Source organism: Ochotona princeps, chromosome 5 (genome assembly GCF_030435755.1).
Source record: "Ochotona princeps isolate mOchPri1 chromosome 5, mOchPri1.hap1, whole genome shotgun sequence".
NCBI classification, from domain to species: domain Eukaryota; kingdom Metazoa; phylum Chordata; class Mammalia; order Lagomorpha; family Ochotonidae; genus Ochotona; species Ochotona princeps.
In genome coordinates this window covers 75,682,112-75,699,701 of record NC_080836.1, presented here as the reverse complement: position 1 = coordinate 75,699,701, position 17,590 = coordinate 75,682,112, and the positions used below count along the sequence as shown (strand labels likewise).

Here is a 17,590-nt window from a genome sequence, read left to right as displayed (position 1 = left end):
ACGGCCTGGTCCAGCTGCCCACTCTCCCAGCCTCAGGTATAGTGTCATTATTGGTTTCCCTAGTGGGAAAAGGTGCACCTGTACCTGGACAGGATGAAGACGTGTTGTGGTGCTTCCTATTCCCTCCACGGTGGTGATCGCAGCGCCATACACAGAACAGATGGGGGTCAGACAGGCGTTCACTGGGTAATGTCTTCAGATTGCAAAGAGAAGCACAAATGGGAAATTACATCACATCTGGTGGGAGTACAGGGCATTCCCTGAGCACCCAATAGGGCAAGTCTGGTGTAAGGTCTTCAAGCTTTGAACACATATCTCATCCTTAGCTCCCACCTATTTTACAGGAGAACCTAATCCTCACAGCGATTTACTTGGGGGTCATAGCTAAAGTAGCAGTGACGGGTTAAAGTTAGGCTTCTTAATCAGAATTCCAGAATGGTGCCCATTAACCTTGCTCTTCTCGAATGGAGAGGCTGGTGTTCTGTAGTCACAGGTGACCACCCACCATCAACAGCTTCCAGGCGAGAATGGGCCAGGGACAGCTAAGGCAGTAAAGTGAACCTGGCATCATGCTTCAGCAGTGGCAATAGAACAGGAACACAGAACTCAGTCCCACAAAGCCACTGCCAGAGGCTATCCAAGCAAAAATAAGTTCACCACACAGAACTACTAATTGCCAAAGAACACATCAAACAGATGTTTAATCTCAAAAATTGAGAAAGATTCAAATCAAAAAAATGAGAAACTCCATTTCCATCATGGAAAATAGAAATGTTTTCAAAATTACAATATGTGTGCTTTGCAGAGGTTTGGAAAAGCAAAACTCAACTGCTGCTCATAAGAATGGAAGCTGAGCTCTTTCTGAGCCGAGAGATACTCCAGACATACAAATCTGTCAAAGGCACATACTCCTTCACCTTGCCATTCTGCCTCAGGTCATAGAAATAAACATAAATATATCTGTAAGAATGGTCACTGATGTATGGCTCAGAACAAGGAAGGCTAAAAAAATAATACAAGTGATCAGTATTTTGGGGTTGATTTTGGTACACCCAAATGCTGGAACAAACATAACAATGAAATTAGAGGATTCTGAAAATATACTAATGAGAAATTAAAAATATGCAGGCCTTTAAGCAGTTTGTACAGTAAGTTTATACATATGTATATACACATAAATACATACACATGCATATATATACATATATACAAAACGAACACTGAAAGGATATTTATTTTAAATAGATGTAAATACTTGTTGAGTGTCCACTATATGTTACGCAGAGTTTCCAGTGCCAGCAAGGAGCTGGTCTGGAGGCTGTGACAGTTGCATCAGAGTGTGATGGTGGCACAGTGCTCTATCATCAGTTAGTCCTGCCTCTCCTGCCCCGACAGCAGGGGGAGTCAGGCAGCCTTTCAACTCTGAGTGGGCAATTCTTTAATCATGTGATATGCTTATTTGTGGTACCCATTTTTCCTAAGCCATTCCTATTTCTGGGATAATGTCTGTCCTGGTCATATTGTACCATCAATGCTTAGCACAGCTCCTTTCCTATATTAAATGTTCAATACATATTCGCCAGATAAAGGCATGAACCAAAGCTCAGGTGTGAAAAAAAATCAGCCACTTCTGGGTTTTTCTGGAGGTACCTTATCTTCTTGGAGATGGGGTTATATCTTGATATCATCACTGTACAGGCACCACAGCCTCCCCCTCCACAACCATACTTGGTTCCCGTGAGTCGGACTGAATGAAATATTGTTAAAGAAAATGGGTTTTTCATAATTCTCTTTCTATAACAGTCCTGATCTTAGCAGTACCACCATAGACTCTTGAATGTATACAGAAGTTCAATACATATTTATCAAGTGATATACATTTCAGTTGCTACTATAATATAGAAGGTAAAGTGCAGAAACTCACACATTCTTGATTTCCTTTTGTGACATCATGTGTCCTCCTTTTAAAGACAAGCTGACATTATTTTGCCTATAATCTAAGTTCTTGAACATTCGAAGGTATGCATACCACTGCACCTTGGTTCTCATTCTATTTGTGTCTTGGCTGACATATAAAGTAAAACATCAAATTACAAATTGCAGTTGCAGCACTCTGGCCACTTTTGCCACATTTCTCTGCTTTTCAGCAGCATACTATGTATGACTTTACTCAAATATCCATGCTTCCAGTATTCCTTAGGAATGATACTTCAATTTTTAGCTATACACTTGCCTACCCAGAAGAGACTTCCCCAGCTTCTTCTGCTGCTAAGAGGGTGCGCTGACAATGCTGGCCAATGGACCAGTATCTAACCTCTACAGGGAAGTGTCCTCAAAAGGAAAGAATTCTTTGCTTCTTACTCTTTGCTAGAAGCCAGATGCAGTGAGTAGGACTCAATTAGTTAAGTCTGTGAGGAGGCAGGTACATGCTGATGAGGGTGATGCTCGGAAGGGTTCCCTATTAACTTGGTTGTGATTTGATTCTACTAGTCCTAGTCCTCCTACCCTTGGACTGCTCTATGTGAGTGTGAAAGCCAAGGAATTGCACCTCACAGGTGCCATCCCACAGGGAGGGTAACTGATCAAGCAGCCTAGCTACTGTGTTTTGAAATCAAACATCCCAATTTTCATGAAGACTCTGCTTTGCATGTGCTGCTCCCCATCAAAGACCTGGCCCTTGGAGAGGCATGGAATCCCAGTCGATCCTCCAATGGCTTTGGTCTTCAGAACACCTTCGCCCACTAGCAGGGTAGAGCTCTTCCATCAGGTCTTCTCTCACTTCTTTTCCACACATGCACTGGGTTCTGATGACCACCTAGGTCTTCCCTATGTCCTTTCACACAGGCATGTCTTCTAAGAAAGCTCCTACACATTTAATCCTAACATTTGTGTCTGCTTCCTGGAAAACCTGAATTAAAATGATGACAAAGAATGAAACTTCTTTTTCTTAACAGTTTACTAAAACTTAAAATTGTTTACTACTTCAGGAACAATCCACAAAGTAGTTATTTTCATTTGGGGAGTTATAATATATGCTCTATGGTAAACTCTTGTTGTTCTATAATTCTGTGTGTATTTTGCACACCTCTTGAAGCTCATTAGAGTTTATCCTTTGCAGGTTAAAAACCAATTCCTTAGATGGCTTTTACTTAGAAAATTTTCCTAATAAAACAATTTAAAGTTGAATTTCTCCTTTTTTGTGTGTGTTTTACTTTTATTTCAGGAAACTTTTTTGCTCTCTTTCCCTAATGTACCACTGAAGATAGAGTGTAAATATTGACTCTTATTTCTAGTGGGTGGTTAATTAAACCCTTTTAATATCCATTGCTTTAGCTCCCATGGATCACTTCCTCTACTTTACACAACAGATTTGGTGCTCAAATAGACACTAGAAAGAACACCTGATGGCCAGAACTGCACACTGCCAATAAAACTAACATGCAGAGCTCTGTCAAAGAGGAATATAAAACCACAGCAATGGCTTGATGTGACTGCAGAAGATATCTGTAACACCATCTGATGAGGGCACTGAAGCTACATGTACACAAGTACATATATACACACAAAGCAAAGCAAAGATACGCTTCTTCCTCAGATATGGCAGCAGCATTGTTTCAGGATCAGCATGTTTTTCTATCACCTGTGAAATAAAGAAAATAAGAGTTATACACCTAAATTTGGGAGGATTAATATAATATTCATACTGGCTAGCTTTTGCTTCTTTGAAGAACACGCACACTAACGAGTTGATTTCATGTTGAAGGAACACCAGAGATACACAGAAATCCTTTCTCAAGCACAATGTCCCACTCCATTGCCCCCTGTGTCACTGTCCTTGGTCCTGAACCATTCCATTCTCCAGGGCAGTGGTTATTTCTACAACCAGGAGCACTGCTGGCTCACTAACTTTTTCCAAGAATGCCTAAAGGTAGAAAGTGTAGAAGAAACTAGTAGAAAGGTGGATAGGAAGAATGAGAGAAAGAATATAATTTAGAGTTGCAAGAATACAAGCCAGAGGAATTGATTTGATTGACGCTTTTAGCTTTTGCTTATACTCTGGCAGACTTTCTACTTTTTACTTTGTTGAATGTAATGGTTAGAAGCACATTAAGCTTGTGATTATAAAGAGGACTGAAATTATGTTTTTGCAAAAATTTAAAACAAGGAAGAAAGGAGGAATATTAATGGGAAGGAGGAAGGAAGGCACAGAAACATGATTATTTTCTTAAAATTGCACCTATGAAATACATGAAAACTTTTCCCTTTATATTGACAAATTTTTCTAATAAAAAGTTTTAAATCTGTAAAATTAAATTTTAAAAATTGATCAGTTGTATCATGTTCAAATAAATAGTTTCCAGAGTGAGATCATACTACCACAGCCCCCCTCCAAAAATAAAATAAATCAAAAGGGTGAGGATAAAATGTATGTTCTGAGTGAGAAGCAAAGCAGCCAGGACACTCACAGCAATCTGGTGTGGAGCCCAGGGACCAAGCTGGCTGAAATGCCACTGAAATACACCATAATCAATTATGTTTCCAGAGTCATAACCTCTCTCTCTCTCTCTCTCTCTTTTTTTTTTTTTTACAAATTTTGGATTTTTCTTAATCACAGGACAGAGAAGCATAATTTACAATTAGAGAAACTGAGCTTGTCTTTCACTATGCAATAGTAATGTTCTCTTCCGGGAAGTAGGTGAGGATCTTATTCTAGGCCTGTCTCCTTCTATTCTACTTGATCTTATTCCAGAAATATAAGGCAAATGCTAATTACCAAGATCAAGTGTGTGCCCTAGAGCAGTCTGCCACAGAAAGGGATATGTGTGGTAGGAGTATGAACATGTACAAACACACTATAATAGAAGAGATGTGTGTGGTAGGAGTGTGAACATGTATATTACAGTGTAAGAGAAAAAAAATGTGGGGCACTTTCCAGGCATCTTCAGTTTAATTGGCCCTCATATTAAATTCTTTATTTTTCAAACTTGCTCTCTCCTCTTTTCTTCATAACCTGTTTCATAGCCCCAAGATCTGCTGGTTCATCATTTAAGCTTAAAAACCTGAGCTATTTCCGACTTGTTCTTTCTTTCAGTCCAACAAAATCAGTGTCACCAGATTCTGCCATCTTCACTTCCAAAATGATTCCGTAAATACTCTTTACTTCTGCTGTCATTGCCTGGGATGAGCCCTTATCATCTAATGCATGAACAGTTCTAACAGCTCTCTGCAGACTTACCTGCCTCTGCTCCTGGTATTTGCAGCATTGTCTTCTGCACCTTGTTGAAAAGAAATGCCCTAAAACAACCCAGAAGAGGCTATGGAAAGTGTCCCACTGGCATACATTTGGCTCGGGTTGCGGGCGGACCAGGCTGAGTCAGTTCGCGTCATCCACTGGCAAGTCCGAGCGCTGGAGCTGGGTGGGGTGGGCCAGGTTCGGTTGTGATAAAAACAGTACACAACACAAAATGCCAAGGAGAGGCTGCCTGTGCCTGTTAGGAAGGCAGCACCCAACCAGCACACTTCCCACTGGTTTAGGTGAGGGTCGAGTGTGTGATGGGCAGAGCCCGGACTGCAATACTCATTGGTTCCAGTGGAGGTCGGGGCTGAGAATAGAACCAACCCAGTGGTTGCAACCACCAGCTAATTAGGGTGATGGAATGAGGTGGGCACTGTGCTTGCTAGTACATATAGGAACCTGATCTGGGAACACTTCAAAGTTTCTTTGGGGATCCCTACAATCAAAATGGAGGAATCAGAACATTAACCAAGAAAAGAAAGAAGATGGAGTAGATCAACCAACCACCTCAGCTATATGTTGACAGCGAAATACTGGACAAGGGGAGACTCAGTGATGGACTATGTCAATCAGTGGACTCTGCATCAGCCTCATTGTACCTGGATTGTTGCTGATGGTATGTTGGAGCTTTTAATTGATCAGGATAATACTGTGCTGGCTCTGCCTTCAGACCAGGGGGGTCTCCCTAAGAAGTCATTGAACTTGACTGGACAATAGGATGCTGGACTCTATGTCTGGTATATGCTTGCAATGAGGGAATCCCAAATGAGCTTGAGCTGTGGTTATGCAACAAGGTGGAGGAATCCACCATGGGGGTGGGGTTTGGGGAAGGGTGGGGAGAATCCCAGTACCTATGAAACTGTGTCACGTAATACAATGCAATTAATGAATAAATTAATTTTTAAAAAAGAAAAAAAAGAAAAGAAATGCCCTAAATTCCAAGTCTGGCCATCACCTGGATCTGCCTAAACCTAACATAACTCCTGTTAAAACCAAAGTGTTGGGCCCGGTGTGGTAACCTAGTGGCTAAAGTCCTTGCCTTGCAAGCGCTAGGATCCCATATGGGCACTAGTTCATATCCCTGTTGCTCCACTTCCCCTCCAGCTCCCTGCTTGTGGCCTGAGAAAGCAGGCGAGGACGGCCCAAAGCCTTGGGACCCTGCATCTGTGTGGGAGATCTGGAAGAAGCTCCTGGCTTCAGATCAGCTCAGCTCCGGCGGCTGTGGCCACTTGCAGAGTGAACGAGCACATAGAAAATCTCACTCTGTGTGTGTGTGTGCATGTTGTCTTCTCTCTATAACCATGCCTTTCAAATTAAAAAAAAATTAAAACACAAAACTCTTCTGAAAGCAGAATTGCTGTGTGAGGGAAGCACAAACGGGCATCTTCTTTGAGCCCATAGAATGAATCTTAGATGAAATTTGATTTAGGAGTTCTTGGAGTTCAAGAAGAAATTCAAAGTCATTGGCAAGTCTGCCCCTTCATCATCTGCCTTCTTTGCAAAAATGCCCAGTCATCAACATCTACTAGACCTGTGCATCTCGAACTTAGGTCACAGAGGAGAAGTGGTCCGTTCCAGGAGGGCCTGGCCCTTCACTCCTCACTACATTAGCACATAGGGTTCCTGTTGTCCCCCTCACAATTCCCTAGAATTGTGCCTGTCATTCAATGTGCTGCTCAACAGTTCTCTTTGGAGACTGCTGCCATGAATACACCCAGCCAAGGAATCATTGTCCTCCCTGTGCTCTCAGTCAGTGGTTTCTGGTCTTCTGTGACATTTTCTCCTGAATCATCAGCACTTGTACATGAATACGCCTCTCTTGGCATTGACAAAATCACCTTCTGTTAATCTTCATGTCAAACAAAGAGTCTGGCGTCGGAGAGTTCTCACAGGGATATACTAAATGTTAGGTAACTAAGTGAATAATTTGATCACAATATGTACTGACTGAAGTGAGAACAACAAGGAGGAATGATTTCTCAGAGATAAGCGTCTGAAAGATAAAAACCCAGGAAGTCATTGATGGTGGGAATCATGGTTATCTACACCAGCATATATTCTCTTTTTATTTCTTCCTGCTTCCTAGAATTGGGTAGAACTCCAGCAACCATTTCAGACCGCCAGGCACATTCATGGTGGCTGAGGAACGGAAGACAGCATCATGAAGCTTCTGTGCAAGCCTCTTAATCTCTACTCCCAGATATGCTTGCAGAAAAAAAGAAAAATGACTTGTAGCTTGTTTCAGTTAAAAGTGTAGGTCATTGCAGTTGGAATATTCATACATGCCATGGTGAACTCACATAAGCCCAGATTTAATAAAGAGACAGGATCTGATAGCCTCTGTAGTGAATAACAACATTTTAGGTTTGAAGGATATTTATACATCAGGAAAGGAAATGATGGAAGCTAAAAGCCTTGTCTGTTTGAGTACTTATTCCAGGAAATGTTTCAGGACATTAGAGTCTGGCTCAAAGAACCACTACATTGAAATATAGTTCTTTTTCTTGATTTGATGGTTGGCATACTGGAGGAGGGCAGTAAGAGAGGGGATCTAGAAGGCTTCCTGTCCTGGCAGCTCCTGGAGTGAAACTGGGGGTTAGGACTGAGATGGTGGAACAGCAGAAGGGCACCTGCAGAATGATGGACACAGGAAAGTGGCAAAGACAATGGTGTGGTGCTGCAATGACTTGATATACCAGAAGCTTTCAGCAAGTGGTGATCTGAATTCCACCAGTGGCTGGAACTCCATCAGCAACCAGGTGGGAAGGGGAGCTCACAAGGAACTCAGGAAGTAAACCCAGACAAAGAAATGCCCCTCTTGCTGATTTGATTGAGTTGACGAGGAGCAGACAGAGAGCAGCAGATCCCCAACAGGTAGTGCAAGAACAGAGTGGATTTCACAGCCCAAACTCCACCAGAGCCAAATTGGGCACCATCTTGTGTAGGAAGACAATGGCTATGGGACAAGACTTCATATGCACTAAGCTGGGAGCGAAGTTATTTTAGGCTTAGTGAATTGCAACAACATGGCATCCTTCAGATCCCACCCAAAATAGTCCTGGGTAACCCAGGCCTAATGGCTAGCAGATCAAGAACCCCTTCAGTGGAACTTCAGGCGCCATTTTGTGCAGTATGGCAAAGGCTTTGCCACTCCTTTGCCACAGGGACAACAATGAACTGCGCATGTGCTATCATCCTGGGAACTGTGTGAACTGGAACTAGGAGAAACAGTGTACAGACAACAGTGCAATAGCGCGGGATCACAGGAGGTGGAGTGCTGAGCCAGGAGCTGGGCTATGCAGACCATGGTGGAAGTCTAACATAAGAGACTAGATCTGGAACTCGCTGGAGGGAGTGGCACAATTGACTGCAAACAAAGAACAGGGTACCAACCACAATAAATATAATCAAACTGTAGACCTGTGGATGACACAGATTGGAAACCTACCTCAAGGAGAAGAATCCACTAACCACAAATAAAATGAGGTAGGGAAAACCAGGGCTTATGGAACAGTATCACATAATGATAATACTATGATAATAATAATAAAGAAAAGAAACATATAGAACAAAGAAGGATTGAGGTGGTGGCTGGAGTGGGGTGCAGAGAGGACTGGGAACAAACATAGTCTCCTTGACTCAGGATTGGAAAGATGATGCCAGAAGAATTTTACTGCCCTGGTTCAGAGGCAGGGTCACAGTCATTGCATGTCATTGTAAGGGTGGAATCAATCCCTTTTTATCTTCGTCAGTCCTTTGGGGAAAGTCCAAGTTCATATTGTGCAAGATTAAGAAATCACTTTCCTCTGCGCTTTGCTGACTCATGCTTGAGGGAGCTTTGCCAGATGCGGAACAGGAGTAGAAAGAAAACGGAGAACAGAAATAAGGAAAAGAGAGAAAATAGTGCAGGAAAATACAAAACAAGGAAGGAAGAAAAGTACATGCGAAAGGACACAGCTAAGAGACAGACTGATGACCCACAATCTTTCAGAGTCCAGAAGGGAGCCAGTGGGGGGACCAGTGAGGACATCTGTCTGAGCTTCAGGACGCTCCAACACTCATTTTGTTTGTTGGTCTTCCTGCTTAAGTTGCCTCCACCGACTCTACTTTCCTCCCTCCAAAACACGGCCACTATACTCAATGACTTCTCAGTTCTCCTGATTCCTCTGATGGTTCTAGTTCTAACAATGAAGCCGATGATTTTCTAATCCAGATGCTAGCACCACCATGCCCAAAGCACTTACTGGGAGCAGGCACCTCCACTCCTATTCCAGGGGAAGGGGTATCAGTTCCTTCAGGCAGAGAGGAAAACTGAGGCTCAGCAATGGGAGGTACCTGGCTTGGACCCACAGCTGCTAAGTAGCAAAGCAGATGGCACAGGATCCATGCCAGCTCCAAAACCAACACCCTTGGTTTCTAGACTTCACTACCTCATGGAATGATATGCTTTAGTTCCTGAGTGGAGGGCAGCGTCTATGGCATAAATCACTCCTTCAAATTAAGTGTGTCACCTGCTCCTCTCAGGACCCCTGGCTGACCAAGCATCTCTCAGCAAGTAGGTTCACAGTCAACATGCAGCAGACTTGCTCCTGGAGGATCTTCCCACTGTCTGCTGATTCCTTTGGATGATGTAGCGATCTGACAAAAGGCATGGAGCAGAAGCCTATCCTGTCAACTCAGACCCCCTAATTGGCTGCTCAGATGCCTTTCCAAGGCAATTTTTAACCCCTGAGGTTATGTTTCTCCTCAAAATTCCTTTTCCCTAGGAGCTTCTCTCTTGTCCTCTTCCCAACTCTTACTTCTATCTGTGCAGCAATTAGGCCTGCTTGCTATTACTGCAGCACACACCTAACAGAATTGGAAAGGGAGGGGAGGGGAAGAACAGCGAAAAGAGGGGTGGAGAGAGTGGAGAGGGGTTGAGGGAAGGAAAGGCCTGAATTCTTTTAATTAAGCCACCAAAATCGCCTAACCACTGTCTCTAGACCACAGGGCATTTGGTTCATAGAGAAGAACAAGTTTATCTATCTTGAAAAGTCAACAGAGCACAAACTGACATTAGTCATTATGTTTGAAATCCCAGAATAGCTTATTTGGAAGCAGGGGAGGGACGGGGCAGTGTGTCCTCATTGAGATAAAACTGGTCTACAAATTCCAGTAATCTGAGTATTCTGACCCCTGCTCAGGTCTCTAGCTCCACTGACCTATCCTGTAAGCACACAGAAATCCTCCTGCCTTAGGACTTTGCACCTGCCTTTCCCTCTGCTTGGAATGCTCGTTCCTCCGAGAAGGTGCACGGCTCACCCCTACTTCATGCCCATCATGATCCGGGTGCCACTATCTCAGTGGCCAAAATGCCCACCCCATTTAAAGTGTCAGTTCTCTCCACCCCCAGTCCCATCTCCTCACTTCGCTTCGCTTCTGTTACCTGGGCATCTCCCACTGTCCAACATCATACAGTTCCATGTATTGATAGTGGCCCAACTCCCCAGTCCCTGGTAAATGAGGTGCCAGCACCAGCTCCATGCTGTGCCCTGCAGTACTCCTCAGTCTGACCACCACCTGGTGCAGGGAGGGGCTGTGACAGGTAAACGTGCCACTCATGGCCAATCTTTAAACAAAGCAAACAGTATCATCGCTTTTGAACAGAAGGACTGAGCCTCTGACGGGTTAGTGGCATGGTCACAGTTGCAACTGAATTGTGGAAACAAAAAAAAAAAAACAAAATAATCAGTGTTGTGCATACTCTACTGCTTGCCATGCCATGCAAAAGAAGAAAACATGGTATGATACTAATCCCTTCACCTCATTTTCATATTCCACCCTCATGGCTATCCCATGAGGGACTCTTTCTGACCCCATCACAGAGCACGCAAAATGAACTCATTTGACCAGGATGGCCTCTGGGTGGCAGGGACTTATAACTAGTACAATTAGTGGTGGGAGGTCCTGTCTAAACCCACAAAACTGAAATTAGTGTCATAAGACAAGGATGCTTAAGTTTTAAGGGGTCAGCCAGTGCCAGAGCCAAGGAAAAAAAGGGCTGTGGCTGTCCTAAGCATTAAGCAGGGGTCTCAGGTGGCAGAAAACAGCCGCCCTTACTTTGTAGCTCACTCTGGGGGAAGACGTTTCTTGCCTCAGTTTCCCCCCTTCCACATGGTGTCCATGCACTAGGACAGTAGTCATGGTGAGCAGAGGTCAGTGCCCACTCTTAGGGAGCCTAAAGGGTGTCCCTGGAGCATTGCGGCACCCGAACATGGGGTACTACCAGGACCAGGCTCCAAGATTCTGCAACAGCCTGCCGAGCGCCTGGCCTTGGCAAGCTGCTGCAGGAACAGGCTTCAGCAGTTCAGTTCTTCAAAGTGACCATGTCTGTGTGGGGGCGGTGGCACCGGCTGCCTCAATTCACATCCCCCACCCACCCCCAAGCTAAATGGCTCTCCTGAGTTGGGGCGGGGGGGGGGGGTGCATTCCTGACATCAGCTGGAGTTTTCAGAGAGATTATACTGGAGGTGCTGGCCTGGATGGGTAAAAGTGACAGTTTTTCTTATTTAGGTTCAGAGTAGTGTTGTTAGGCGGCCTGGGTGTCTTGGAAGAAGAGAGAAAGGAAGAATGGAAGGCGGTGTCCAAGACCCTAAGGTAGTCTCAGAAGCAAACCCTTGCCCACAGCAGAAAGCCTGGCGCGTGCCTGAAGCGCCCGCCGCGTGGGCACCGAGAGCTCGAGGGATCAACGGAAGCGGGCCGAAGCAGCAGGCAGCCCCGCGCGCTCACCTTGCGGCCGTTCACGTAGAAGAGCAGCTCGGATGTGGACCCCATGGTGACGGCTGCGCGGGGAGCTCGGTGGAGCACGGGAGCCGGGGGCCGAGCGGGAGGCGAAGGTTCCGTGGAGCTCGCGGCCCAAGCTGCCTGCCCAGCGGACGGTTCAAGTCCGCACCGAGGCGTGTCTGAGCTGGCAGCGGGGTGGACGGCCTGGGTATATAGACGCGGGGCTGCGGATTCGCGGGCCTGGTGCGGACCCTCCCCTGCCAGCGGGCGGCGCTGGGCGCCTGGACCACGCCCTCTGGCCCGGGCGCCACCGCCGGTCCCGTGACCGCTCTCGCTTGGATCCTGGTATTTTATTGCATCATTGAAGTGACTTTCCTGCTGGATTTGAACTTTGAAACACTAGTCCCTCCCTTCCCCCCTGTGCCTGCTGGCTGCGAGCCTATACTCCAGCACAGGAGCTTAAAGAGGTGTTCTACAGCTTCATTAAAAAGGTTTAGAAATAATTGTCCATGTTTACTTTTTATACCAAGGACCTTGATAGAATAACACTTTTTTTAAAAAAGTTATTACCGTTTAGATATTCGTTTATTGCATAATGACTAACGAACTTCTAAGTTTATCAGGAAGTACTGAGATGTAGAGCCCAGTGTTGTGGCAAAGTGAGTTAAGCTGCCACCTGTGAATCAGTTACTCCTTATGGGCTGCTCTTTCCAGTTCTGGCCTCCCCCACTTCCCATCCAGTTCCCTGCTGATGAACCTGGGAAATAGGAGAGGATGGCCCAAGTACCTGGGCCCCTGCACCCACTTGGGAGACATGAAGAAGCTCCTGGCTACTACCTGGTTTAGCCCAGCCATTGGAGCCATCTGGGGTGTGAACCAGCAGATGGAAGATGTATCTTCCTCCAATTGTTTAAGATACATAAAATAAATCTCTTTAAGAACTGCATTTTGAATCTGGTTAATTGCTCACTTCTCTGCACACTGTTGATTGAATCAGCGTCAGTGTTGAGGCTTGTTTGCAGCACATCAGGAGGCACAGGCGGTCTGATTTTTCTTAATGATCCTGAGATTGATCAGCGGATGCATCCCTCTTAATGAGTGTATCCATCAATATCTCACCTAATGGCTTCACATCCACTTTTGAGCATTGGCTGAGCAATTATTACCGGGTTATAATTTTTCTAACTGTAGCACTCCTTTTGCATTCATCACTGGGATTCATTTAAACAGAACTATCCATCTTTCACTACAGTAATTAGCTGCACAAACTAAATTTGCACCAGAGAAGCAAGATTTGTATTACTTTCCCTTAAATTAAAAATTTTTCAGTTTGAGTTAGCATTGTAATAATCTCAGAAGCCTTCAATGTTTCTTATTTTTCTTTCTTCCCTTTAGAAAGAAATATAAACCTATGACTTTTTCTGTAAATGTGTTCATCATTTTTCATAATGTTGCTTGTCTTATCTTGGGCCAATGGAGGCACCTTCAAATTGGAGTACTTCCTTTTGATGTTGTTTCATTGGTGGTTAATAATTTCCTCACTTGCTGGCGTAGTGTGCCAGGCTCATCTTTCTGTTATCTTGTCCCATGTTTGGAATCAGCCATTTCTTCAAAGAGCCCTGGCTATTTCAAATGAGTAATTACACTTAGAAAGTAGCATCTGGATGCTAGAGGGCTTCACTGCCAATCATTACTTCTACATATTTTCAGTGAATACAGCTAGATAACACAAATGTTATAAAGAGGGGTGAAAAAGGCACAAGTTGACACAGACATTTCTAATTAAAATCTAAGATTGCGGAGGTTGTTTTAATCTTCTTGGATCTACCATTGTATCCTTTTCATGTGCCAGCAGTCTTGAAATCTGAAGAACAACTCTGTCCTGTCCACAGATCTGTTTCAAAACAGATCAGTCAAAATAACATCAACAGTAAAATGATGAAAGTTTGATTTTGCAGTTCTTTCTTTATCTCCTAGATTATCCTGCTAAAGATGTCAATTCAAACTACTTTTTCCTCACCTCAAATCTTTTTCGTTTTACCAACTCGATAGAACTTTTTATTTCAGGTTGCTTTCAAATTAAGTGCTCCCTATTGATTGCTTATTCTTTCATTGTTGTTCACTTCTGATATGCACTACGTTGCAATCATTTTTATTTATTTTTGGTAAAAGAATTCTGTGCAGTTTCCTGAAAATGGGGCTGCAGAAGTGAAGGACAAACTCATGTTAGTTTGTTGGATATTGCTAAAAGCACTTCCAAAAGGTCTGTATCATTCTGCATTCTTCCAGCCACATTTAAGAATCAACTTGAGTGGGCCCGGTGGCATGGCCTAGCGGCTAAAGTCCTCACCTTGGAGGCCCCGGGATCCCATATGGGCTCCGGTTCTGATCCCGGCTGCTCCACTTCCCATCCAGCTCCCTGCTTGTGGCCTGGGAAAGCAGTTGAGGACAGCCCAAAGCTTTGGGACCCTGCACCCGCGTGGGAGGCCCGGAAGAGGTTCCTGGTCCCGGCATCGGATTGGCGCGTACCGGCCCGTTGCGGCTCACTTGGGGAGTGAAACATCGGATGGAAGATCTTCCTCTCTGTCTCTCCTCCTCTCTGTATATCCGGCTTTCCAATAATAATAAAATCTAAAAAAAAAAAAAAAAAGAATAACTTGAGTAACAAAGAAGTCTTCTGGACTAATGGAACCCAGACATGTGGATGGTCTGAGGTATGAGGGAGCGCATTGCTCAGCTACCATGAAGACTTCAAGAGCTAGGAGTCAGAATTCAGATGGCTAAGAATGGGTGCAGCACAGATGGTACTGATACCCCAGAAGCCTGAAAAGTAGGGCTGAGGCCCTTGAGGAAGGGACATGGCCCGGAGCGCGGAATAGGGCCGATTATGAGAATGCAAACACCACCTGGCGGCCACCACCAGTGCTTGCCGCCACAGGGGAAGCACCACTACCAAGGTGATATTAACAGAAAAAGCCAGTAAGCTGGTACAAGGAATTAGCCCCTTTCTTCCTGATTCTCCATCTCCCATTGCTCCCTATTGGCAGAAGTTGATTTTGCTTTTGTTTTTTTAGTTGAGCTAAATTATAAAGCAAACAGAACTGGGCTTGAGGTAACAGCTGGCACTCATTAAATGTGTTAAGAAAATTGGGATGTTTCAACATCAACAACGCTATGCTGTGGCTCATCTTTGTAAGGAGACCCACCTTAGCCATTTTTGTGCCTCAGCTTCAAGCCCGTCCTTCTCTAGTCCCCTGTGTTTTAGCCAGGACTTTGCATATGCTCTTTCTCCTTTGCCAGGCTCTGTTTTAGTCTCCCACGACTGTGGGTGTTGGAGGCAAACTCAAAGAAAGGAGGACCTAGGACAAAGGTGCTGCTTGGCTGTTTCAGCATTACCACAGACATGGTTCACCCCGACAGGAAGAAGGGGCTCCCCATCTTCAGAGTATCACCACAGCAGTCTCTCCAGCCCTCATCTGGGGAACCAGCAACAAGGAGCTGTACCACTCTGGAGTTCAGGGCTTCTTCCTGCAAACCTGCTCTTAGCTCAGGTATGTGACACCTGGAGCTCTCCCTCTATAAAACATGGTCCCTTCTGCCCTTTTTTCCCCTTCAGTTCTCTAGTATAGCTAAGAGTGATAGCTATTTCTGTCTTCTGACTGCACCCTAATTAATAAAATTCCTAACAATGCCACACGATATTAGACAAAACTTAAAACCTATTTTTGATTTCCCATATAAAAAAGCTCTCAAATAATACTTGAATGATTAACCTGAAATTGACTATAAATATATAGCTAGTCTTTAAACCACCATGTTCTTTAATGGGGTAAAAGCAGAGGTAGTTCCGTGAAAATCAGGAACAAGACACTCACTATTCTTACTTAGCATTTTAGTTAAAACAACAGCCAAGCAATTAGACAAAAAAAGCAATGAGAATCACTGAGTTAGAAAAAGAGGTACAGATAGCTTAGTTTTCAAAAAACAAGAACCCCATGCAGACTATAAGTTAAGCAATTAACATATGGAAGTTAATAGTCTTCCTATATGTAAACAACAATCAGAAGAATCAAACAGCATGGATTTTATTAGAAATGCTCAAATCCTCTACAGGGAAAACTTTGAAACCCTCCTAGTCTTTATAAATACTACAGTATTGGGCATAAAAACACACAGGCTAGTAGAAGACAACAGAAAATTTAAGTACACTGAAAAAACAACATGCAAAGGTGGCATTTCAAAGCGGTATTGGGAATCATGGATTTTTTTCATGGTTGTTTGAAAGAAGGTGAAAAATAATGCATTCATATTTCACTTGATATAACAAATCCCAAGTGAATTGGAACTCTAAGTAAAAAACAGTATGAAACACAGGTAAATGTCTTTATAACTTGGAAGGAAATTCCAGGACCAAATTCCACCAACAGTAAAATGTTGACAATTGTGACTTATGAAAAAAAAAATTCTGTGAAGGGGGAAAAAAGCACAGAGAAAAATAAATAGGAACAAGAATATAATAGCGTAAAGACTCTCAAAAGTCCAAAGTCTTGGATAACAGTTCAGGAATTTAACAAGACTGTCACAGAGCCAAGCTCTTTCCCTCTAATCCACAGTGTAAACTGACTTAATAACATAGTCTCCACTCCACAGACATTATGAGGTGGCTCTTCCGCTTTAGCACTTAGAAATGTTATCTTTAACATTATAAATTCTATGGCACACTGTATCCCTACAGGAGTCTCTCCAACTATGGCCCTAGAATAATTTGTACCCAGATGAACTGCATTATTTATGGAAAAATGCAGATTTGTGGGCTTGCTCCTTCACTGGTCAGATGTTACCTTAGAGAGACTTTCCATCTAGTCAGAAAACAATTTAACTAGTGATTGAATATGGCAAATGTTTCTTTGATCTCGTGTACTAACAGGATTTGTTACTTCTTACTAATTGGTGGTTTTCAAAATAAGGTTATAAAAACAAAACTCAAAAAAGAGCTTGAAAGGTTAATCTTCTCCCTCAAGTCATCAGATCCCACAAACTAGAAGTAATATATGATACCCTACAACTATTTCTGCAAATAGAAAGATGAAGAGAGGAAACTGGCTAGGGCAACAGGCAATGTTGAAAATCTTTTTTTAGGATCCAGCATGGTACCTTAGTGGGTAAAAACTCTCCTTGTGGCACCAGCATCCAGTTTGGGTCCACTTCTGATCCAGCTCAATGCTTGCGAGAGCAGTGGAAGGTGACTCAAGTACTTGCACCCCTGCACCTATGTGGGAGAACCCCAAAAAGCTGCTGACTCCTAGCCTCAAACTGGACCCATCCTGGCTGTTGTGTCTATTTGGAGAATGAACCAGTAAATGGAAGATCTATTTCTCCAATCCTCTGTAACTCACTTTTCAAAAAAATAAACCTTTTTAAAAAAATCAGCAAAACCTTTTTTCACATGTTCACATATATTGAATGGTTTAAACATAAAGCTAAGCAATGTAATCTTGGTATACATGATAACCAAAAATACTAAAGTTAACA

The 17,590-nt window shown here is 43.6% G+C and overlaps 1 protein-coding gene across 1 annotated transcript in view; it reads right to left on the bottom strand.

Moving 5' to 3' along the window:
* AOX1 (aldehyde oxidase 1) overlaps positions 1 to 12,109 on the bottom strand; it is a 64,849-nt gene extending 52,740 nt beyond the window's left edge. Inside the window, 4 exon segments of the mRNA NM_001279815.1 lie at positions 85 to 193; positions 1,651 to 1,747; positions 3,583 to 3,640; positions 12,065 to 12,109. Coding sequence (NP_001266744.1) covers positions 85 to 193; positions 1,651 to 1,747; positions 3,583 to 3,640; positions 12,065 to 12,109 — 309 coding nt within the window.
* Positions 12,110 to 17,590: the final 5,481 nt, after the last annotated feature.